This window comes from Sorex araneus, chromosome 8 (assembly GCF_027595985.1).
Source record: "Sorex araneus isolate mSorAra2 chromosome 8, mSorAra2.pri, whole genome shotgun sequence".
Lineage (NCBI taxonomy): Eukaryota > Metazoa > Chordata > Mammalia > Eulipotyphla > Soricidae > Sorex > Sorex araneus.
The window spans coordinates 30339847-30365084 of record NC_073309.1 but is presented as its reverse complement, the minus strand read 5'-3'; the positions used below and the strand labels follow the sequence as shown (position 1 = coordinate 30365084).

The window sequence follows — 25238 nt, the reverse complement described above, 5'->3', positions numbered from 1 at the left end:
GGCCTGGGCACTCCACACCCGGGAGGCCCCGGAGGCTGGGCCAGTGGCCCCCGGAGGCCTCAGGGTGCTCCTTGGAGCTGGTCTCCCCCGGGAGTGTGGCAGGGCTGGGCAGGTCCGCGTGGGGACTCGGCAATGAAGCCGCCGGGGAACATGAAGCACAGGGTCTGGGCAGGAAAGCGACTGCCGGGGAACTGGGCTCAGCCCGGTGGGTAACGGGCTGGAGCAGAGGGGCCCCAGCGGACTTTCCTTACGGCCCCCTACGAGGAAAAAGTTCACTCAGTGCCCACAAGGAGTATTACCTTCTCCCAGTGGATCGGAAGCACACGCACCCCCCGACTGCACCCACGGCTGCTGCTGCTCCCTGCGTGGGTCCAGCCTCCCCGGGAAGGCTCCCCACAGCTACCGCGGGAAGGCGAGTCAGAAAAGCTGTAGTGGGCAGAGGCTGTGATATCACACACACACACACACACACACACACACACACACACACACACACACACACACACACACACACACCTGTGTGCGTCTCTCTCTCTCACACACACACACACACAGAGTGTGATATCACACATATATACACACAGTGTATATGTGTCTGTGTGTCTCTCACACATACATAGTCTGTGATGTCACACACACACACAGAGACACCCTATGTGTGTCTCTCAGTCTGTGATATCACACATATATACACATACCCTGTGTGTATCCCTCTCACACACACAGTCTATGATATCACACACACACACACACACACACACCCTGTGTGTCTCTCTCATATACCTTGTATCTCTTACACACACAGACTGTGATATCACATACACACCCTGAGTCTCTCACACCCACACAAGCATACCCTTCTCTCTCTCTCTCTCTCTCTCTCTCTCACACACACACACACACATGAAAGAGTCTGAGCTCTCTCTCACACACATACACAAGTCTGTAATAGCTCACACACCCACACAAACATACCCGCCACACACCCTGTATCTCTCTCACACACATACACACAAAAGTATGTGTTACCACACATATACACAGAAGTACATACAAATCCTAAAGTCTGATCTCCCTCCCTCTTTCTCCCTCTCTCTCCTTCTCTCTCTCTCTCTCTCTCTCTCTCTCTCTCTCTCTCTCTCTCTCTCTCTCTCTCACACACACACACACACACGCGTACACGCGCAGACAAGCATAACCTTACGTGCCCCCACGCCCACTCCCACCACCAGAGAGACCCTCACAGTTGCACCTTCACGCCCAAGGATAACAGCGTGCTCCAATGCAGCCCCAGAGACTCGGCCAAACCCTCAGGGACGTGACGTCCTCGAGCTTCCACGGGGACGCAGACCCCCAGACACACAGGCCTTCAGGTCTCTCCCTGGAACTGGGCGCTCACACAGTGCTCCTCCACCGCATGTCCACTGAGGCACCGGCTTTCGGGACACTCTTGCCCACACAGACCGACAGGACAGCCAGAGGCCCTCCTGCGAACTCACGGTCCCCCACGCACAACACCAGCACCAACGCTCACCCTCCAGTCAGCACTGAGGGAGCGGCCAGCGTTGCAGGACTGATGGGGGGTGGGGCACGGAGCCCAGCGTGGGCCGTGTGGTCCCTGAAGCAGAGCCTTGGGACAAGCAGATGAGGGCCTCGCTCTCTCTCTCTCCCACCCCCTCTCTCTCTCCCACCCCCGTCTCCCCGAGGTGCTCCCCAGAGGTCCCCTCATTCTCTGGAACTGCAACTGTGACACCCCCAGGAAGCAGAATCCCAGAAAGCTACAATGTGGCCTTCAAAGTAGCAAGTAGCATCGCCTCTGCAAAGCTTCTGCCCCTGGGCCAGCCCAGGAGAAGCAGGGACGGCCCCCCATAGCCTCTGGGAGGGTCTCGGGCAGAAAACCACGTAGGAGGCCAAGGCAACAGGAGGGAGGAGCCTGCCGGGTGCAGCTCGACAGCTGCGTGCCTACTGGGTGCGGCGGGCTCCAGCCCCAGCGCTGCAGCCCCCCTTTCCCGCAGAGGAAGCAGAGGAAGCAGAGCTTCAGGAGCTCGTGCTGGGGGGGAGGGGGCTGGGATGCGGGGCCAGGTGGGCCCTGTATGGGGCCGGCTGTCTGAGCTGCCATTCTTGGCTCCACGCCCCACACCAGCTGGACACACTGGGTCCAGGGGGCAGAAAGTGGTGCGCACCGTACCGTCCTCTGGTGGGGCGTCCAGGACCCCCACTGGGAGCGGCGGGCGGGCAGGCGGGGGTGGAGGGGGGGCGCAGCCAGCCCGGCGAGGGCCCCATGGGCCGGGGTCGCCCCCGCCGCCCCAGCCAGGGAAATGTTGTTATTCCCCATCAGCGGAGGGGAGGAGGCGGGAACCTCAAGGCTTCGCTTCACGCTCCAGCCGACAGCAGCCTCAGCCCCACGGGAACCCGGTCCTCCGGGAGCTGGTTGCTATGGAGACACTCCCAAGGGTCCCAGCCTGCCAGCCCCCCGGCCCCTGCGCAGCCCCCAGAGTCTGCTCTCGCTCGCATGAGTCCTGGGGGAGGGAGGGGTCGGCGCACAGACAGCTGGGCCCCTGCCCCGAGGCGAGGCGTGCCCAGGCCGGGGGCCAGGCCCCAGACGCAGAGCCTGCGCGGGGAGGAGCGGCTTTGTCTCGCTCCTGCAGCCGGGGGGTGGGCCCCGGAGCCGGGAGGCCTCCTGACGAGGGTCTCCAACCAGCCCTCACCTGGCCTGGCAGGGAAAGACCTGCCGGGTGCCCCCCCCTACCCCCAAAGACCCCTGCGTTCAGGGCCACCACCCCCTCCTCTGCCAGGGCTTCCTCTTGGCCACAGCAGAGGTCACAGCCAGAAGCCAGGGCTGTTGCCATGGAAACCACAGCCGAGGGTGCCCGGGAGACACACACCTCCCCCCCTTACCCACGTAGGAGCAATACAAGCTGCACTGGGCACTGGACACCCACTGAGGGGTCCCGGCAGGGTGCTGCCACCACAAGCACCCAAAGGCAGAGTGACCACTGGGAGGACGACGATGACGAGGCCACGGGGGCCAGGCCTGCGGTGTGCGGGAGGCTAAGTTCCGGGGCACCCCACCCCGGCAGCCTCCCCTCTGCACGGGCAGGGGCCCTGCGTGCTGCGAGAGATGTGTGCGGCCCAGCACCCTGTTCCCGCCTCTGCCCGAGCACTGTCCTCGCCACCTCCTGCCGGCTTCCACTTCCGGCCCAGAAACACGTGTGGCGAGGAAACGCCCGGCCAGCCAGAGCTGCGGTCAGCACCGGGAGAAAGCAATGATGCTGACCGCACGCCAAGCACGTGGTCAGGGCCAAGGCTGAGGGGAGCCCCGAGCCCGTCCCAGAGCTGGAGGAGGCGCAACAGACGGACGACTGGTCACAAATCAGCTGGTCCCCGCCCGTCCCCAGGGGGCCCACACTGGAGACCCCCAGGACTACAGCCCTAGTGCTACCACGTTTACTTACTCCCTGTGCCTGCTCTCACCGTAGCCAAGGCTGAGATGACTGCGACGGCCGCTGCTGACATCACTGGCCACCCGTGACACCACTGCTCTCGCTACTGCGGAGACTCGTTTGTTTGGGGGCCACACCCGGCGGTGCTCAGGAGTTACTCCTGGGGGCGGGGGGGGGGCACCTCAAGATGCCAGGGACCGAACCTGCGGTCCTGTGGCTCCGGCCTCAACGCTCGCTACTCTGATGTCATTACTGCCGTGACCCGCAGCATCACTGCTGCTGTTACTACAGGTAGTATCCTTAGTTACTCCTGCGGCCATCACAGAGCACAGCTACGGAGGCTGGAGAGAGTACACCAGGCGGTTACTCGGAGCTGGGGAGATTAGTACATTTGCCTTGCGTGCAGCCCACTAGCAGGAGAGATCCCTCAACACAGGGTCACACCCGCGCATCCTCCGGCGTGGCCCCAAATGCAAAAATAACAAAACCATCAACAGCAACAAAAATGCAATTACTAATAGTACTACCAGGAACACTGTGACCACTCTTCTCGTGGATCTTGTCACCATTGCTGTTCTTGTCGCTATTATGGATTGCCGTTATTATTATTTCTGTGCTATAACTATTACTATAAATAGTACTGATATTACTACTGTCACTATTATGGCTATTGTGGTTACTCTTAGTACCATTACTGCGATTACGTCTTGCCATTATTATTTCTGTGCTATAACTATTACTATAAATAGTACTGGCATTACGGCTGTCACCATAATGGCTATTGTGGTTACTCTTAGTACCGTTACTGCGATCATTAGCAGCATCTCTATGACTGTTGTTATTATTATTATTACTATCACTGTTATTTGTAAATTGCTTGTGATCAATGCTCTTACTTCATATCATCACATACTCTGATTCTGATGACAGTTGAGATCATCACGCTGACTCTACCACGACCCTCAGCTTTAAGAGCCGGAATCGTAAATGTGTCCCTCCCACCAACCCCGCCCCACCCCCCTCACCTGCCTCTGTGGCAGGCACTTTCCCTTTCACTCTCTCTCTCTCCATTTGGGTGTTTATCCAGAAACCTTTCTTAGGGGTCCACAGACCTGCGGGACCCTCAGCCCCATCCCTCGTGGGTGTCTGTGAGGCAGGGAACCGGCGTTGCTGGGGAGACTCCAGCCACAGGCCGGACGTGGAGGTCGGAGATTCTAATGAGGCCTTGGGTGTCCGGGTCCTTGCCGAGTCCACCCCAACTGGCCGGTCTGCTGGCGGAGGACAGCTGGACGGGAGTGACCGGACTCGTGAAGGGTGTCCTGCTGACCCCCAACTGGAGGGCCCAGGAGCCCTGGTGAGGCTGTGAGTGGGTGGGGCACTGCAGCCCCTGAAGGCGCCCCCACTCCAAGCAGGCCTTTGAGCCGAGGCCGAGTCCTGCTGGGCCCCCGGCCTTCTCCACATTCGAGTGCTGCCCCGCGTGTCTCGCCAGCATCAGGCGGGTCCGTGACGCCGGCAGGAGCCTGTCCGGTTCCTTCTGTTCCTCTCAAGGACCCCAAGTGCCAGGCCCTGCTCTGCTCCCACCCAGTGCCCTCAGCAAACAGCCCTGCCCTCCGCCGCAGGCCCCTCCCCGCACCCCTGCCTCCTGCCCGTGCCACCTCCGCAGGGAGAGCTCCTGGGAACCGTGTGCAAAAGGACGCCATTGTGGGCAGAAGCTCCTCTGAGCCCCGGGGGCTGCAGCATCAGGCCCGGCACCAGCCACGCGGGCCCTGGCAGCCTGGGCAGATCTCCAGCAACCGGTTCCCTGCCTCACACACCCACGAGAGACGGGGCTGAGGTTCCCCCAGGTCTGTGGACCCCTAAGAAAGGTTTCTGGATAACACCCAAAGGGAGAAAGAGAGAGAGAGAGAGAGAGAGAGAGAGAGAGAGAGAGAGAGAGAGAGAGAGAGAGAGAGAGAGAGAGAGAGCGCCTGCCACAGAGGCAGGTGGGGGGATGGGGTGGGGGTGGTGGGAGGGATATTGGGACCATTGGTGGTGGAGAACGGGCACTGGCGAAGGGATGGGTACTCGATCATTGTATGACTGAAACATAAGCACGAAAGTTTGTAAGTCTGTAACTGCACATCTTGGTAATTCATCAAAAAAAAAATTTTTTTTTATTAAAAAATAAAAGGGCTGGAGCTATAGCACAGCGGGTAGGGCATTTGCCTTGCACGCGACTGACCCGGGTTCGATTCCCAGCATCTCATATGGTCCCCTGAGCACCGCCAGGGGTGATTCCTCAGTGCAGAGCCAGGAGTAACCCCTGTGCATTGCCAGGTGTGACCCAAAAAGCAAAATAAATAAATAAATAAACAAATAAAAATTAAAAAATAAAAATAAAGAAGACCAGTTTCTGGTTCTTACTGGTTGCCAGGCACCCAAGCACCCTGAGTGCTCAAAAAAAAAATTCCATGAATGAATGACTCAATCAGTTATCCATAAAGGAGCCAGAGAACAGCGGGTAGGGCACTTGCCTTGCACACAGTCAACCCAGGTTCTATACCCCCGGCACCTCAGATGGTCCCCGGCGCCCCGCCAGAAGTGATCCCCCGAGTGCAGAGCCGGGAGCAAGCCCTGGGCACCGCCAGGTGTGGCCCCAAAGACAAGAAATAATAATCACCCGTGAAAAGAAGCGGGCACCAACTGCACGTGCCGGAACGCCACGGGGGCCAGAACCACTGCAGCAGGCCGCAAGCGCGGGCAGGAGGGAGCCCGGGTGCAGGAGGGAGCCCGGGTGCAGGGGCTGGCACACAGACACACCACCAACCCCTGCCAGATCTCGAATAAAGACAAGTCACCGTCGACAGCACACGCGGCACGGCAGCGATGGTGCCAGGCCTGGAGACCTGTGTGCCGCGGGCCTCCCCTGCCCCTCTGAGACAGTCGAGACCCCACAGCCCAGGCACAGATGAGCACTCAACGAACAGACACCCCCCCGCCCCACCCCACAGAGAGAGGCGGCCCAGACTCCAGACATCACACAGCATCGGTGAGAGGAGGGCTGCCCCCCCGCTGGCTCCACTTTGAGGCCCAGGAAATACCGTTTCCACTTCCGGGGTGAGAAGAGCCAGAATGGAGCAGGCACACGGGCGGGCAGGCGAGCGGCACTTACCCGTGGCACCGGCGAGGTCTGGGCGCCTTTCCGGGGCCCGCTGGTCTCCGGCGTGAGGTCACGGTGGTCCAACTGCATGTGGCTCTCCAGGTCCTCGGCACTCTCAAACTTGACGCTGCACTCCGGGCAGCGGAGGCCGGCGCAGGGCCGGTCGGCGGGCTCGGGCGGGGCCAGGCCGCCCACCTGTCCGTTGGCACTGCGGGCCATGCAGCCGGCGCACAGGCCGTAGGGCAGCCCGTTGACGTCGAGCTTCACCAGGTCCTGCTTGCTGCGGAACTCCTTCAGACACAGGGCGCACTTGTAGAGCTTCTGCAGCCCCTGGCCGTTGGGGGACGAGGCCGCCGAGCTGCCCGCCAGCTTCTGCATGTGGAAGGTGCCGTGGATCTTGAGCTCCAGCGTGGAGGTGACCGTCTGCATGCAGACCACGCAGCGGAAGCCCGTGAGCGAGTTGCGCAGGTCGGGGTGCATCTGGCAGTGCTCGATGAACTCCTCCTCGCTCTGCAGGGGCATCTTGCAGATGCGGCAGGTGCCCGTGTCCAGGCTCTTGCTGTGGGTCACCTTGTGCTCGGTGAGCGTCAGCAGCGAGGGGAAGCGCTCGCCGCAGATGGGGCACATGTAGTGCTTGGCGGGGCCCCGGTGCGTCTGCAGGTGCTCCCGGAGCCCGTTCTCCGAGAAGAAAGTCCGCGAGCACACGTTGCACTTGTGGCTGCCCTTGATGAACTCGGCCTTCTTGCGCGAGCCGTCGTCCTCGCCCGGCCGGATGTTGTGGTCCCGCAGCCGGTGGTTCTGCAGCAGCACCTCCATGGTGTAGGCCGCCCCGCAGATGTCGCAGCCGTACATGGGCTCCGACGCGTCCACGTCGTCCTCGCTGGCCTCGTGGCTGTTGGGCGCCTCGGGGTTCTTCAGCAGCAGGCCCGGCAGGTCCGCCGGCTCGGCCTTCTTGGAGGCGGCGGGCGCCGGCACGCCGTTGGCCGTGCCGTTCTCCGTGGCCGCGTCGAACACGCAGTGCTTCTCCCGCAGGTGCTTCTCCAGCAGCACGATGGCGTGGAAGGCCTTGCTGCAGAACTTGCAGTTGTACTTCTTGCTGTGCGTGGTGATGTGGCACTGCAGCTCCACCTCGGTGCTGAAGGTCTCCCCGCAGAAGATGCACTTGTGGGCCTTGGCGGGGTTGCCCAGGTGGCTGTGCTTGACGTGCACCTGCAGGTCCACCTCCTTGCGGAAGTCCCAGTTGCAGGCCGTGCAGCGGTACATCTTCTTCTCGTTGCTGTGCTTCACCGCCAGGTGCACCTGGATGGACACCTTGGAGTCGAAGACCTCCTGGCACAGCGTGCAGTGGTAGAGCACGAAGGTGTGCATGTCCAGCAGGTGCTTCTGCAGGTCGTCCACCGAGGAGAACTGCTTGTCGCAGCTCTCGCACACGTAGTGGGTGGACGTGGTCATGTAGTGCACGGTCAGGTGCTGCAGGAGCGACTCCTGGGAGTCGAAGTCCTCCTTGCACTGGGGGCAGGCCTGCTTCCGCAGCAGCAGCTCCAGGTGCAGCTTGAGGTGCGTCTGGAAGCTCTCGAAGTTGGAGAACTTGAGGTCGCACTGGTTGCAGGGGTACTCGCCGTTGGAGATGGAGTTGGCGCTGGCCGAGAGCCGCTGCCGCTTGGGGGACGACACCTCCACGTCCGACGACACGGGGCTCTGCTCCGCCTTGGACTTCTTGCTGTGCGCCAGCGGGATGTTCTTGTGGTTCTCCTTGATGTGCTTGGTGAGCTTCAGGATGGAGCCGAAGATGGGCGAGTTGGTGCAGTAGGGGCAGGAGTAGACCTCCATGAAGGACTGCGCGGGCTGCACCACGGGGGACTCCAGCTTGGCGCTGCCCACGCTGCAGTGGGCCTGCTGGATGTGCTCGGTGAGTGAGGACTCGGTGAGGAAGCCCATGGAGCACTGGTTGCAGAAGAAGGCGTTGCTGCCGTCGGGCGGGTTGGCGTTGGGGCCGCAGTGGGAGACGCGGATGTGCTCCTGCAGGCTATTGATGTCGGCGAACATCTCGGGGCAGTAGTTGCAGTGGAAGGCCGAGAGGCCGCCGAACGGCATCACGGGGTAGGTGTGGTTCTTGTGCAGCTTGCGCACGTGCTCGTTGAGGTTGTACAGGGTGGGCATGGAGTCCAGGCAGATCTGGCACGTGTGGCTCTGCTGCGGCTTGTCCGCGTGGATGGTCTTCAGGTGGATCTCCAGCACGGCCAGGCTGTGGAAGTCCCGCTTGGAGCAGTAGGGGCAGCTGTACACCACCTTGGCCCAGCCCTGCCCGTCCTCCCGCAGCTTCTTCTGGCCCCGCAGCGGCTTCAGGGTGGAGTCCGGCGTGGAGCCGCGCTCCACCGAGGCGCTGGAGTCGGGCGTGGCGCTGCTCATGGAGGCCACGCTGCCCAGCACGGGGTCGGGGCTGGCGCTGTGGTTGCTGGAGTCGGGCTGCCGGTGGCTGTCCAGGTGGCAGTAGACGCCCTCCACCGAGGAGAACTGCTCGGGGCACATGGGGCAGCGGTGCTTCTGGTTGGCGTGCGCCTGGTGGATGTGGGCCAGCAGCGCGTTCTCGTCCACGAAGACCTCGGGGCAGTGGATGCACTGCAGGTCGGCCTTCTCGGAGAGCTGGGGGTGGCGCGTGAGCACGTGCTTCTCCAGCTCCTCCGTCTGGCTGAAGGTGTCCTCGCAGTAGTCGCACATGAAGTCGTCCTTCTTGGCCTCCTTCTCCGACTTGGCCAGGTGCTCCTTGTTCTTCTTGTGCGCCTGCATGTGGCTCTGGAGCGAGCTGGTGGAGGAGAAGCCGCGCTTGCACACGGTGCACTTGAAGGGCTTGCTGGAGCTGTGCGTCTTCAGGTGGATCTTGAGGTGGTCGCTGCGGGAGAAGGCCGCCTCGCACTCGTGGCAGTGGTACTTCTTGTCGCCCGTGTGCAGCTTGATGTGGCGGTCGCGGCTGCGCTTGTGCTTGAAGAGGCGGCTGCAGTAGGTGCACTTGAACGGCAGCTTGTCGCTGTGGATCTGCTCGTGCCTCTTCAGGTAGCTCAGGCGGATGAAGGACTTGTCGCAGAACTGGCACGGGTACGGCAGGCCCGTGCCCCCTTCCTCCTCACCCAGGCCCAGCTCACACCCATCTCCGATCATCTGCGTGGGTGACGCAACATCCTTGCTGGAGGGAGACGAGGCCACCCAGGAGAGTTGCGGGTCGTCGTCACCATCTGCGGGGGGAAGGCAGAAGGAGATTAAGCGGCAATTCCCAGGGCCTCCGAGAAGCAGGGACGGAGCCAGCTTCTCGACAGCTCGTGGCTGAGGCTGTGCAGCTGGCCAACTGCTGCGGGGAGAGGGAGGGAGCCCGGGCGGGGGGTGGGGGGGGACGGGCGGGGGCCGGAAGCCAGTGGACACCAGGGCCTGTGAGCCTGTGGACGGGCGGCAGCCTAGGAAGTGGAGGGCATGCTTTGCTCCCTCCCTCAGCAACACCTTGCCCGGCCCGGCTGGACCCGGGCCTCCACCCCCATGGGAGGTAAGGGCTCAGCCTCTCGGCCACTTCCCCAAGAGGGGGAGTGGCCAGGAGAGTTGCCGGAAATGACCTCACAGACCATGAGTCCCAGAGGCCAAGGAGAGGCCAGAGCTATCACCTGGAGGGAGACCGGCAGGTGACTCGCTCTGCTGGGGGAATCCCTCTCGGTCCTTTGGGGGGGCAGAAGCAAAATTTTGCAAGGAAACGAAACCCCCTCGTGAGCTGAACAGTGTCGCACTTCTGCAGGGAGGGGAGCGGTAGGGGGTGGAGGGTTGGGGGGGCAGGCGTTGGATTGGCTGGAGCTGCTGCTGGGGCAGCCGGACACGCAGATGGGAAGTGGCCACCCCTGGGCAGCAGCGGGCCCCAGAGTCACCCAGGAAGGAAGCCAAGAGCACCTGAAAACAAGGTCCGTGGGATTCTGGCCCAAGCCACCACCCCGGGGGAGGGTGGGGCGTGAATGTTTTTTTTTTGTGTCCACTCCACCACTGGACGCTCGAGCCCACCCGGAACCCCCCAGAGCCACAGAGCCCACAGCGGCTGGGGGAGGCAGCCTCGCAGAGCAGCGGCCTCCCCAGGGACGAGGCTGCCTCCGGGGACCCGTGTTAGGTCCATCCAGCCGCAGAGAAAAACCAAACAAACCAGGGCTGGCTGTTTCTGGGAAAACAAAGGTGCCCGGGATGCAGCAAACAAAGCCCCGGGAAGGTCCCGAGCCTGCTGCGTGGAAGGAGCCAGGGGCTGAGCTCCACGGCTCAAGTTTCGCTTCGGGTTGGACTTAAAACTTAAACCGTGAATGAAACGAACGACACACGCTGCTGCGGGCGGGGGAGAGACAAACAAAAGCTCGGATTCGGCAGCGCTGACCTTGCGCCACGGCGCCCGGCCAGGCCCGGCAGAGCCTTCGGAAACACTCACAGACAGAACCCAGAAAGTCTGGCCACGGGCAGAACCTTCCGGAAGGGCAGAGCAGCCAGCCAGCGGGGAGGGACTCGCAGGCATGGGAGAGAACCTGGTGTGTATGCACACATGCTCGACCCTCACGTCACTCCCACGAACACACACACACACACACACACACACACACACACACACACACACACACACGTCATCCCCACACACGGGGCCCCCCCATCACCTCCCGTCACTGACACAGTTGTGCCCCTCCTACACAATTCCAGCAGAAACACAACCCCGGGCCCCTGGGCTCTCACCTCTGCTGTCCCCAGCCGACCCCAAGATGCTCAGAAGTAGCAAGCCGGCTGCAGGGTCCGGAGGGGTGCCCCCCAGAGCGGACTCCGAGTCTCTGCCGAGCCCCACCCACCGCCACCACCACGCTGTCCCCCGGTCCCGGCCGTGTGACGCTCTGCCTGACCCCGGCTGGCACGAGGCCAGAGGCTCCGCCTGGCAGGCTGCCGCTCCCCCGAGCTCCCGGGCCCCGCATCTCCCCACAGCCCCCCACCTCTGAAGGCAGCCACCCAGCCCAGCGCTGACGCCTCCCAGCACACCCTCCCCGAGCGAGGGCTCTGCTCCCCGGGGGCGCCTCACGTTACGGGCCCTTCGGACGGGAAGGCCGCGGCGGCTGCCAGCTCGCAGGAGCAGATGCGGCAGGCGGCACCCAGCTCCCGCCAGCTGGGCTCCGCGGGGCGCAGACAAAGGGTCCCCAGGGAGGGGCTGGCTGGAACCCGGGCTGCAGGGGGTCCGGCAGTGCCCACTCCCCAGCCGAGTGGGACTAGGGGTGCCGTTCTGTGGAGGCCTTTGCCCAGACTCACGCAAGGACCCCGCTGGCCTTCCTGCGTGTGGGTGGTTCTGTGACCATCTGCTCCCAGCTGCCCAGGAGGCCGGTAGCAGGGTCCACAGCCACGGCACAGACGAGGAAACTGAGGCACGGGAAATGACAGCACCATGAGCATCCAGAGCCAGAACCCCGAAGGAGGGCATGGACACCTCCAGCAGTCACCCGCCGGAGCCCTGTGGTCCCTCTCCTCACCAGCCTTGCCACCGCCTGCATTCCAGAAAGACCCAGGACCCACACCCACAGGGCACAGGGGGCAACACCTGGCTTGAACCCACCCAGGGCCAGGGTGAGGGACATGCAGAGGAGGAGTCAGTGAGAGCCTCCCCGAGGACAGCAGCGGACACCCGGACACAAGGTCCTGCCTTTCCACACATGCCTCCTGACTTCCCAGAATCCATGGACACAGCACAGGAAAAAAAAAAAAAAAGGAAAAGAAACAGTGGAGAGTTGGGACTGGAGCGATAGCACAGCGGGGAGGGCGTTTGCACGCGGCCAACCCGGGTTCGAATCCCAGCATCCCACATGGTCCCCTGAGCACCGCCAATAGTAATTCCTGAGTGCAGAGCCAGGAGTAACACCTGTGCATCGCCGAGTGTGACCCAAAAAGAAAAAAAAAATCCAAAGAAACAGTGGAGAGTCTCTGCAGAAAAGTCCTGAGAAAGCACAAACCTGAGGCCCTGGAGGCGGCTCGGTGGCTGGGGTGCTCCCCTGAAAGCTGAAGACGGGGAGTTAGATCCCCGGGGTCTGCCCAATGTGCCGGGTGCCCAGCGAAACCCCTGCAGCTCTGCTGATCGGGGTGGGGGTGGCCCAGGCACAAGCCAGGCTGGTGCGGCCGACACTCCAGAAAGAGATGCCAGCACCACCGTGGCCCCTGTGCGTACACTGCAGCCAGCCTGTGTGGAGCAGCCCCGCCAGCCCCACAGTGTCCACACACAGTCCCCGGGGCCACTGCGGCCAGCATGCCTGCGACCCCCGCTCACAACAAAGGGACAGAAAGTCAGGAAGAGTAAAGGCAGTGGACTGTGTGGTGTGCAAGGTGCAAAGTATACCTCACAGTTTTCTGTGTGTGTGTGTGTGTGTGTGTGTGTGTGTATTTTTGCATCACCCCTGGCGATGCTCAGGGCTTACTCCTGGCTCTGTACTCAGGAATTACTCCTGGCGGTGCTCAGGGGGACCAGCTGGGATGCCGGGGGATCGAACCTGGGTCGGGCGCATGCCAGGCAAACGCCCTCCCTGCTGTACTATGGCTCCGGCCCCTGTAGTTTTCATTAAAAAGCACTATTTGGCCACCAGTGATAACGAACGTGGATCCATGCCAAGTGCTAATCATATTAGCAGCTATTTACTTTTGGTGTTGGTTTTTTTGGGCCACCCCGGCGGTGCTCACTGCTTACTCTGTGCTGAGGGATCCCTCTTGGCGGGGCTTGGGGGGCCGTGCATGGTGCCAGGGTGAGCCACGTGCAAGGCCAAAGCGTCCCACTCTGCGACAGCCCACTTTGGAGACGAGGAGGCGGAGGCTGACGGCGGAACAGCCCGTGGCTTCGTCCCAGGGCCAGACGCCTCTCGGTGCTGGGCTAGAGAGAATGGGAGCCTTGCTTCTCTGTCCGTGTGGGACCCACTCGCCAGGGCCACCTTCAGCGACCAGGCAGCCCAGTCCCCAAGGCCAGCTGCACACTGCGTCCATACCTTTACCTCTCGGCACGTGAGCTCCGGGACGTGTGCAAAATACACCGGTCTGGGGAGCCACTGCCGACAATCTCTGGGATGACACAAACACTCAGGCTCTGCCCCGGCACAGGCCCCACAAGGAGAAATGGCCTGTAGACGAAGTCCCAACCCCAGAGGGCCCGTTAAAGGCCTTCGCACTCTCCTACCCTTCTCACAGAGGGCGGCTGCCTACGCCACACTCCTGGTGCGTGGCCTGAACCGGGTGTTCCAGAAGCAGAAGCACGGCCGGAGAACTAGGCTGTGTGTGCCGGCTTGTGGACAGAGGAGCAGGGAGCCTGTCCCGCTCGAAGTCCCCGCCCCTGCCCCTGGGGGAGAGAGGGGACAGCAGTGACCCCACGGTCCCTAAAAAAACTCGGACTCAGGTGGCTGGGACAATCAAGAAACATTCAGCTCATGGGGCTGGAGCGATAGCACAGCGGGTGGGGTGTTTGCCTTGCACACAGCCGACCCGGGTTCGATTCCCAGCATCCCATATGGTCCCCCGAGCACCGCCAGGAGTAATTCCTGAGTGCAGAGCCAGGAGTGACCCCAAAAGTTAAAAAAAAAAAAAAGGACCATTTAGCTCAGCCAGCAACCCTGTTAATCCCAAGAAGAAGGCTGCGAGGGATTTTCACTGTGTGCCACGCTTTCTTCTAAGCTTTCCAGGAGCTAACTCTTCAACCCTCTCATCCGCCCGACGAGAGGCGTCCTGGCTGAGTCTTTTCATCTGCAGGGAAACGGTAGCCCAGAGAGGCCGAGTAACGTGCTCCACGCCACAGAGCGCGCAGGAGAGAGCGCCGAGCCCCAGGCCCAGCCAGCCTGGCCCAAGTCCCTGCATCTCTCAGCACATCACACGGAGTCTGGGAGGGAACAAGCCACGGGAACGGATGCCAGACCCTCGGCTCCCCTCCCTCACCGTCAAGCACGACCAAAGAAATAGAACAAAATGAGTAGAGGGGGAAAAAATCACTTTCAAATTGGAGATTAAAGTCATTAAAAAAATGACTAATCCTGCAAGGAGGCCTGGTAGCAAGCGGCTTGCAGGAGCTTCTGCCGGATGTGCGGGAAGAGAACCCAAACAGGCATCAGGCAGGGAGAGATTTCAATGAAAACTCAATTAAGCGGAAAAAGGAGCATCCACTGGGCTTCAGAACACTCGGCACAGAAAGGGCAGGCGGCTGGCAGTTCTCGGGGCCCCCTGGCGGGAGGGGCCGTGGTGCCCCAGGGTGGCGGCCAGCGGGGTGCGGGCCTGAACACCCCGACTCCACCTGTCTGGGGGAATCTCGGTTGGTTGGCCACGGAAGCATCTGGCCACCGGAGTGAGAGCTCCCTGGCACCAAGCTGAGTAAGGAGGGAGTGAGCTCCCCATCACTGAAGCTGAGTAAGGGGGGAGTGAGCTCCCCATCACCCGAGCTGAGTAAGGAGGGAGTGAGCTCCCCATCACCCAAGCTGAGTAAGGAGGGAGTGAGTTCCCCATCACCCGAGCTAAGCAAGAGGCGTGAAAGCTCTGAAGAACAGTAGGAGGTTTCTCTGCACTTGGGGAGTGAAAATACTGGTGCCAGGTGGCTCTGCTGGGTGAATGAGAGCCACTCCCAAGTCCCGGGGAGGGGGGTGTGCGGGGGCAGGGAAGAACAAGGAGCTGAGACCATTCTATATACCAGAGTTGGGGGTCCCCACTGTACCTGTAGGAGCCTCCCTGCAGCGGGCTGCCCACCCCACCTGGGCCATGCCCTGGGGAGATTCCAGACCACGCACACTTAGAGAAAACAGGGCACCTTGGGAGACTTGAGGCAGAGGCAAGAGCACTGGCCAGAGAGCCCTGGGCGAGACTGCTGGGATCTAAAGCGAGAGCTGGGTGAGCCTGAGGACATGCCACACCATATCCCAGCCACCCAGAGGCTCTCCCGGCAGCCCCCGAAAGAGATGACACTTCCTTCCACAGCACACGGGGTCTCCGTGCCCTGGCCCCATCTCCAGGGATGCAAACAGCCAAGGAAGCAAGCGTCCCTCCCCGGGAAGGGCTCTAGCTGGGACGCCACTGCCCAGGCCCCAGCCAGAACACTCGGGACAGCGTCTTCCCCAAAGCCCCCTGACTCAGGACCCAGACTGGAGGCTGCCTTCTGCGGGGGAGAGGCGGGCCCAAGGGCCAGGACGGAGCCAAGGAGAGAGGGAGCAGTGCAGTGGTGGTTGCCTTGGCTTCTGTGAGTGTGTTGGGGGGGTGTGGGAAGGGGGTTTGCGCCACACACATGGTACTCAGGGGTTACTCCCAGATCTACACCCAAGGAGCTTTGTGAAGGTCCCCGATGACAACCCAGGGTGTCAGTCACATGCCAGGTGGGTATCTCAATTCCTCGAGCCGAACTTTTTATTTTCCTTAAAGAACTGTGATTTACAAAGCTCTTGGTAGCTGAGTTTTAGGCATATGATACTTCAACACCAATCCCACCTCCAGTCCCTCCTCCAGTGTTCCCATCGTCCCTCCCCTCCCCCCACCCCCACTGTCAACTTGACAGGCACAAAGGTCCAGTGGCTGCAGCTAAGATCTCATATTTTCTTTCTTTTTTTGTTTTCCTGCTTTTTAGGGTCACACCCGGCGATGCGCAGAGGTTACTCCTGGCTCTGCACTCAGGAATCACTCCTGGCAGTGCTCAGGGGACCATATTGGGTGCTGGGGATCGAAACTGGGTCGGCCGCGTGGAGGGCAAACACCCTGCCCGCTGTGCTATTGCTCCAGCCCCTAGCTCTCATATTTTCAAGGGTGTTGAGCAGAATTTCTTAAGCCCCTTTCCTTCACAATTACTTTGTGCCTGAGAAATATCTATGCAGCCCCAGTAGACGGGAACCTACAAATGAAACAGTAATAATCATAAAGAAATTTTAGGATTTATTTATTTTGTTGGGGGGGGGAGGGTCACACTTGATGCTTACCCTGGCTCTGCACTCAAGAATCACTCCTGGATGGCTGGAGCAATAGCACAGTGGGTAAGGTGTTTTGCCTTGCATGCGGCTGACTTGGGTTCGATCCCTGGCATCCCACATGGTCCCCCAAGCACCACCATGAATGATTCCTGAGTGCAGAGCCAGGAATAACCCCTGAGCAACGCACCAGGTGTGACCTAAATAGCCAAAAGAAAAAAACCCACACATCATTCCTGGTGGGACTTGTGGGGGGGGCCATACGTGGTGCTGAGGTCAGCCCCCTGAAAAGAAGCACCCTACCCACTGTACTGTCTCTCTGGCCCCCAAGAAATTTATTTACAAAAAAAATGTTTTAATAGTTTCATGCCCACCATGGAGCCGTGACCCATAGTTTAAGAAGCTGGTGCCTGGGGGCTGGAGCGACAGTACAGTGGATAGGGTGTTTGCCTTGTACGCGGCCGACCTGGGTTCGATTCCCAACACCCCATATGGTCCCCTGAGCACCGCCAGGAGTAATTCCTGAGTGCAGAGCCAGGAGTAACCCCTGTGCATTGCCAGGTGTGACCCCAAAAAGAGAAAATAAAAGAAGCTGGTGCCTGGTGAGGTCTAGGAGGTTCCAGAGGCCCCTATGGCATATGTGGGGAACTGATGCAGTCTGAGGAGACCAGTGGGTCTCTGACACCGCGCCCCCCAGGGGCTGAGAAGAGGCCTTTCAGCAGCAGGTCTAGTACTCTGAGAAGGAGGCTCCGCATTCTGAGAAGGGCGGTCGCGGGGGAGGATCCCCCAAATCCCAAGGTCCAAGCAGAGCCCAGGTGCTTGGCAGGTGTACTGTGGTCTGGAGGGGGTCAGCTCTGCAGCGTGTGGTGGGGAATGCACCACGGAGAAAAGGAGAGAGAGAAAGAAGGGAAGCGCGTGCCACAGAGGCAGGCTGGCGGCTGAGGTTGGGGATGGTGGGAGGGAAACGGGGGACACTGTTGGTGGGAAAGGCACCCTGGGGGGAGGGGACGGGTGCTGAATCGTTGCAGGACTGAGTCCCAACCACGAACAGCTTCGTAGTGGTCTACCTCTCAGACAGTCAATACTGAATAAAAATGAAGAGTGTGTGGTGGTGGTGAGACCACCAGGGAGCGCAGGGCAGCCCGGGCCTGACGGGAGAGGGGTCTCAGTGCCCAGGGGACTCAGCCGCCTGCCAGGCCACTCTCATGGAGGCAACAGCACGGGAGCAGGCATGAAAGGTGCAAGTCCAGCAGGTTTCAGCTCTCCGATGAGGAGATTGCACACCGGACCCCTCCCGCGCCCGGCACCTCCAGGAGCAACTCTCACGGAGGTCCCTGTGACCTCTGCCACCGGGGGGCTGGACTAAGGCTCTCCCTAGACGCTTCCCGGCAAACTGTGACGTGCGTCCCCTGGGAGTCCCCAAACTCCCCTCAGGAGATGCGCTGGGCGAGGTCCCCCACCCAGGCAGGAGGCATGCTCCTCGGGGGGCCAGAATGGGGTGGGGGGGGGACATGCAGCCCCGCTCCTTGCTGCCCGCCAACATGAAGGCTGGCCCCATCCCAGAACCCTCTGCAGCCCCCGGGTCCACGTGCTGGGCGGGGGGGCTGCGGAAGGAGGAGGGCTCCAACGAGGAGAATTTGTTTTACTTCCTACAGGGGGAAACTGAGGCCGCAGAGACCCAAGACTCAGTGAATGGGAATGGCCAAAGTCCTCACCGACGTTCAGGCGGGCTCTCTGCCGAGTCACAGCCGGGGGCCTTCCGGTCTGACCCGTGCCTGTCCCGGGGCCGGGCCCTGCCACACACCCTCGGTGGAACCGCATGAATGCAGGGCCCAGAGGGAAGTGACAGGAACCACAGGAAGCACAAGGCAGGACGGCCTCTCTGGGCCGGGGATCTGTCCCTCGGACACCCTCCTCCAGAGCCTGCCCGCAGCAGCAAGGGGGTCCTGAGGCTGGGGGAGCTCGGGGCCCCCCTCCCTCCCTGCCAGAACCTCACTACGGCCCAGTCATGATCTGATGTGGCAGAGCAGTGGACAGCACCGCGCCGGGCAGCCCTGGACGCAGAGGGCCCCTTCCTCATGCCGGGACAGCTGGAGCAAGTCCCCTCAACAGCACAGCGCCAAGCTGGGGGCTGTGCAGGCAGAACACTGACCGACCACACAAACACACACACACACACACACACTCACACACACACTCACACACGCTCACACACACACACACACACGCTCACACACACACACACTCACACACATACTCACACAGACTCACACTCATACACACAGGCTCACACACACTCACACACACAGACTCACACAGACTCACACACAGGCTCACACACACTCACACACACAGACTCACACACTCACACACAGACACACACTCACAGACACACACATTCACACACACAGACTCACACACCGACTCACACACACTCACACACACCCACAGACTCACACACTCACACACATAGACTCACACACTCACACAGACACACTCATACACACAGACTCACACACACATTCACACACACTCACACACACAGACTCACACACAGACACACACTCACAGACACACACATTCACACACACAGACTCACACACCGACTCACACTCACACACACCCACAGACTCACACACTCACACACATAGACTCACACACTCACACAGACACACTCATACACACAGACTAACACACACATTCACACACATTCACACACACAGACTCACACATTCACATACACAGACTCACACACATTCACACACACACAAACTCAGACACACACATTCATACACAGACACATACACACACGCACTCACATGCACTCACACACACACGTGTGTGTCTCTTGAAGATGCCTGTATCCTCTTCCCCAAATCTTTGAGTACGTTACAGGGCCTGGCAGAAAACTCGGGTTGCTAACGAGCGGCCTTAAAACAAGGGCTTGGGGCTGGAGTGATAGCACAGCGGGTAGGTAGGGCATTTGCCTTGCATGCAGCCGACCCAGGTTCAATCCCCAGCATCCCTTAGGGTCCCCCGAGCACCACCAGGACTAATTCCTGAGTGCAGACCCAGGAGTAACCCCTGAGCATCGCCGGGTGTGACCCAAAAAGCAAAAAAAATAAAATAGAACAAGGGTCTATGCAGACTTCCGGTGCCCCCGGCACTGACAAGGACCCTTCACATGCTAGACTGGGGCAGAGCGGGCGCTTCTAGAGGCTCTGTGGGACATAAGGGGCTGGGAGCCAAGGAGTGGGGGCACCTCGAAGGCCTACAATGCTCCTCCCGGGGCCCACAGGTGGGCAGCCGGCCCTGGAGATGTCAGCAGGACGAGGTCTGTTCGCCCCTACGCAGCATAACTGTGTGCCGCCAAGTCCAGGGTGAGTTGTTTCAGCAGCGGCAGGACATGAGACCACACGCTGGTTCCAGGAGCGGGGAGATGCTGTCCGAATATCTCACAGCATGGCCGGAGAGCTAGTCCAGTGGGTAGGGCACTTGCCTTGCATGTGGCTGACCTGGGTTTGATCCCCAGGATGCCACATGGTCCTCCAAGTCCACCAGGAGTGACCCATGAGCACCAACTGGTGTGACCAAGAAAAAAAAATAAAAAGCCCCACCAAAACCAGGAATATCTTGCAGGAACGTGGCTTTGGGACTAAGGACTGGGCAAGGAGAAGCGGCTGGAAGAGCCTCTAGGAGTACGACAGAAAAGCCTTAGCAGCAATCTGGATTTTAAGTCTGTAACAGTGTTAGAAGAATGAGAACCCTTCCATCTCCGTGGACAGACCAGAGCAAAGGACACTGAAAGACACTGGCAGAACCTCCGGGGAGCAAAGAACCTGGATCTAAACTTCTGACCAAAGAGACCCCAGCACTTGGGACCTGAGCGGCTGGAAGACAGGCCCTGTGGTGACGGGGGTTTGCTGACGAGATTTCCCAGCAAAGCCGCTGAAGGTCGGGCCTGGCTGGGTTCTCGCAGCTTAGAGAGAAGGACAGAGTCGAGACAAGACTGGCAAATAAAACAGAGCCCGGAGTCATGATTTTGGAAACTCTCGGCCCATTCAGGTTGTAAAAGGCATTACAGTGAAGAGATTTACTATCCGGGAGCCCGTGCAGAGCAGAGGGTGCCAAACTTACCTGGAAAAAACAAAGTCACTCAGTATCCCCTGGAAATCTATTTTCTTTTTAGGGGGGTTTGTTCTTGTTTGGGGGCTACACCCAACAGTCCTCAATGTCTAATGGGGCTCGGGGGACCACATGGGATGCCAGGGATCAAACCCAGTTGGTCATGGGCAAGGCAAATGCCCTACCTGCTTACCTGCTGTGCTGACTATACTCCAAGCCCTGGAAATGGATTTTCTTTAAGTAAACAGGCAGAAAGAGCCTGCTGGCCAATTGGCCCGAGTTTTTTTTAACCCCCTGGATCATTCCAGTGCTTTCTATGGGGAGCTGGGAGATGGGGATGGGGGAGTGGAGGGGGAGAGAGAGAGAGAGAGAGAGAGAGAGAATTCTGCTGTAAAGGTTGAGGGTAACTGCCTTTTGCTGATATCACAGAAAAACCAACGGGTCAGCATATTCAGACCCCACAAAGACTCTTTAATTCCCAGAAGCCAAAATCAGGAAACGACTAAAGTGTCCGAGAACAGATGACTGGATAAAGAAACTATGGAACCACATACGCATGGAATGACACTCGGCTCTAAGAAAAGACAAAATTATGCCACTTTCTGCTCTGCGGATGGATCTGGGAAGCATCATGCCGAGTGAAGTGAGTCAGGAGGAGGAGACAGACAGTGATGGCCCTCATAGGTGGGATCAAAAATACATAGTAAAGGAATAACGAATGGCCCGAAGCAGAAGAGCCTGGTCACTGGGCTACAGAACTGAGTTGCGGGGACAGATGGGTGAGTGGATTGAGGGGTCTCTTCTGGTGGAGACCATGTTGGGGAGCCTGGTATGTATGTATGAAACCTTCTCATTAAGAGCACTGTAAATCACAGTGCCGAAAATAAGACTTAAAAATACAACGTGAGGGGCTGGAGCGATAGCACAGCAGGTACGGTGTTTGCCTTGCATGCGGCCAACCCGGGTTCGATTCCCAGCATCCCATATGGTCCCCCAGCACTGCCAGGAGTAATTCCTGAGTGTAGAGCCAGGAGTAACCCCTGTGCATCGCTGGGTGTGACCTGAAAAGCAAAAAAAAAAAAAAAAAAAAGTGAAAGGCTCTTTGAGGGGCCAGTAGGATAGCACGGGGTGAGGGGTGGGTGTTTTGCATGAATAAAGACCAGAATCCAAGCCTGGGAACCATACAGTCCCCAGACACGGCCATGCACTGACCCCCACCCCACTGGCTCCCAGCAGCACCTTATCCCTGACCCGGTTTACTGTCTCCAGAAGTGTCCTGGGTCCCCCAAACACTGCCTGGTAGACCCAAAGGGTGGAGGGAGGGCGTCTTGAAATGACTGATTACCCCCTAGATAAGGGGCTCCCAAAGCTCATGGTACAATGGGGGGGAGGGAGCAATAATGACCCAGCGGGGTGTGGCAGTAGCCTCAGGTGGGGTGCTCAGAGGGTACTTGCTCTCAGTTCACTTAAGGAGAGATTTCCAGCGAGGTACTGCATGATTTTTCTGCAAAGGGGGCAGCTGGCCAAATAACTCTGGGACCCTCTGCTCTAGATGAACCCAGGGCACATGACAGGTCTGGGGCACAGCTGAGGGGTCATCCCAGCAGAAGCCAAACGCCAAGTTAAGATCATCCACCAGGGTCAGAAATCCCTCCTCTAAACTGGACGGTGTGGACGAGTGAGTTCCGACCTCTACACACCCGAGGGCTAACCAGCTTGGGCCCAGGGCTGGAAACCACTCGGAGAAGCCTCCTGTCTTAACAGAGGGGTCCCCGTGGCGTATAAAAGAGACCCCCACGTTTTTCTGAAAATTTTTATGACAACAAAAGCCACGCTAACCTGGGCCAGGAAGGATAAACGAGTCTGGCTGAATGGAACCCCCCGACTTCTGCAGGGGGAAGCAGGCTGAGAAAGCGACTCTGCTGAAAATACTCACTGCCTTTTTGTTGTTATAGTTGTTGTTAAAAAACAAAACAGAAAAACCGCTTGAGGGTGAGACCTCAAGCCCAGAGGGCAAAGCAGAGGTCACAGGTGAACTCAGAGCCCAGCAGCTGGGGCCAGGCACAGGGCACAGAGCCAGGAGCTGTAGTAGATGAGATCACCAGTTCTGGTACCATGTGACCACAGGCACCGGAGTCCCTCCCTGGACTCTTGTTTTACCAGCCCTTGAGAGAGGGGACGGGATGAAGGGGTCTCCGAGGGCACTGAAGCTCTGAGAGTCTGTGATGGATTAGTCATGCCTGCCCTGCATACAGGAAGGAGGAATGGAATGGCAGTGTAGGTTTCCCCCGTTTCCCGCCACTTGCTTGCTTTGTTTGTTTAGCAAACCTCAACGGATCCTGAATTAGATACCCGGTCTCTGAGAGGTGCAGGAACTACTAGCATCCTCGGGATTCTGTGCTCTTTTGGGGGAAGGGCGTGGGGGGACCAAGTCCAGTACTTTGGAACCACTCTCAGGAGGGCTGGGGGGAATCCCACATGCAAAGCATGGCTCCAGTTCTTTCAGGTTTCTCTCACCCCACCCACCCACCCCACTAAGTTTCAACTCAATCAGTGCTTTGACTCCTTCAGCACTTTGAAAAGAAAAAAAAAGACTAAAAAGCCAAATAAACAAAAAATCTTTCCTTCTGAAGGCAGTCGGCAATGCGTGGAGATTGGGTTTTCCAAGAGGGACAGCTACAGGTGTAGCTGTCTGGGAGGGTGAGGGAGGAGGCAGCCGGGGCTCTCTGCGGAGGTCAAGCTCCCCCCAAAATCATGGAGTCGTGCCGTAAGAGAAAAGGCAGCCTCTTGCCTCAGCCATCCCTCCTCCAGGAAGCGCGGGGCCTTTGCAGATATGAGCTCATCACTCCAGTGAGGCCACCGCAAGGGTAAATGGGGAACCTTCTTCCAGCCCCAGATGACAAAATCAGCAGCTTGCAGGGAGGGCTGCTTCCCAGGTCAAAGGGCCCCAGAAGAGTGAGTAGAGGTTGTCAGGGGTCCACTGCAGGTAGGAGGAGGGTGGGGGGAGGGGGTGTCTGCTCTGAGCCAGGCCTCAAGGGGCAATGGGCACTCAGCTGCCGTGGGTCCGCAGCTGTTCCGTGGCCTTTCCCCTCCGGCTCTGGGGGCTACTCAGGTGACCCCACGACCACGCTCCACGCTCTCCGTAAGCCTGCTGGGGGAGCCCGGCCCGGCCGGAGGGGAGCCCACACAGGCCACAGACAGTGGCCGAGGGAAAGGCAGGTGCTCAGCGGTCACTCTCCTCCCCTGGGCCTCCGTGTCCTCTTCTACCGGACGTGGGCCTAAGAATGCTGGCCCCGCACAGTGCAAAGCCATCAGTAAACCACGACGGGAAGGCCGCAGACAGCAGTCCTCTGAACTGAAGGGAAGAAGTAAGGAGGCCCACAGCCCCGCCCCATCTGCTGGCAGAACCGCTGGGCTGTAGAGCACCACTGGACGCGGGTGCCTCCACCGCCCCGTGTGACCTGGGCCCAGTGCCCCCTGCTAACCCCCAGCCCTGGTGTTTCCTGCACACTCCGAGGGGTTGGGCTTGCACGGGCCACTCACAGATGGTCACCCCCAAGGTCACCGAGCAGACGGAAACCCCGGGAAAGGGTCCCCAGCTGGGCCTGAGCAGTGGGACCAGGACCCCCAAGCCAGCGTGGTGTTTGAAAATGCCCACCTTCAGAACTCAGGAGCTGAGCTGTTTCTGACATTCCACCGTCTGGGCTCAGAGAGAAGAGAGAGTGGGCAAGGCTCTACTAGCCTCGCACGTGGCTGACCTGGGTTCAACCCCCAGCGCCACATCCAGTCCCCCAGGACCACCAGAAACAGGTCCTGAGCACTGTCAGGTGTAGCCCCCCAAACACACACACACACCCAGTCCCAGTATCACCAGAACAGGCCCTGAGCACTGTCAGGTGTGGCCCCCAAACACACACACACACACACCCAGTCCCACTATATCACCAGAAACAGGCCCTGAGCACTGTCAGGTGTGGCCCCCAAACACACACACACACACACACACACACACACACACACACACACACACACACACACACAGTCCCACAGTATCACCAGAAACAGGCCCTGAGCTCTGTCAGGTGTGGCCCCCAAACACACACACACACACACACACACACACACACACACACAGAGTCCCATAACATCACCAGAAACAGGCCCTGAGCACTGTCAGGTGTGGCCCCCAAACACACACACACACACACACACACACACACACACACACACAGTCCCATAACATCACCAGAAACAGGCCCTGAGCACTGTCAGGTGTGGCCCCCAAACACACACACACACACACACACACACCCAGTCTCACAATATCACCAGAAACAGGCCCTGAGCACTGTCAGGTGTGGCCCCCAAACACACACACACACACACACACACACACACACACACACACACACGAGAAGATTCGCATTCACTCTAGACTTCCGTAAAGGGACCAAGTAGGTCTCAGGGTGTCCTGAGCTCAAGACTTCCGTGTCCACGTCTGTGTCCACGCCCGTGTCCACGGAGGAGCCGAGCTGCTGCCCTCACTGCCCGCTGTGCCCAAGCTCCCTCCCTCCCAGGCAGCGTCCT

General features: G+C 59.6%; 1 protein-coding gene across 2 annotated transcripts in view; it reads right to left on the bottom strand.

The window, feature by feature from the left end:
- ZNF423 (zinc finger protein 423) overlaps positions 1-25238 on the bottom strand; it is a 346485-nt gene that overhangs the window by 130976 nt on the left and 190271 nt on the right. For both annotated transcript variants that reach the window (XM_055146043.1, XM_055146044.1), the window contains one exon: positions 6595-9812. In XM_055146043.1, coding sequence (XP_055002018.1) covers positions 6595-9812 — 3218 coding nt within the window. The remainder of the gene's footprint in view (positions 1-6594; positions 9813-25238) is intronic.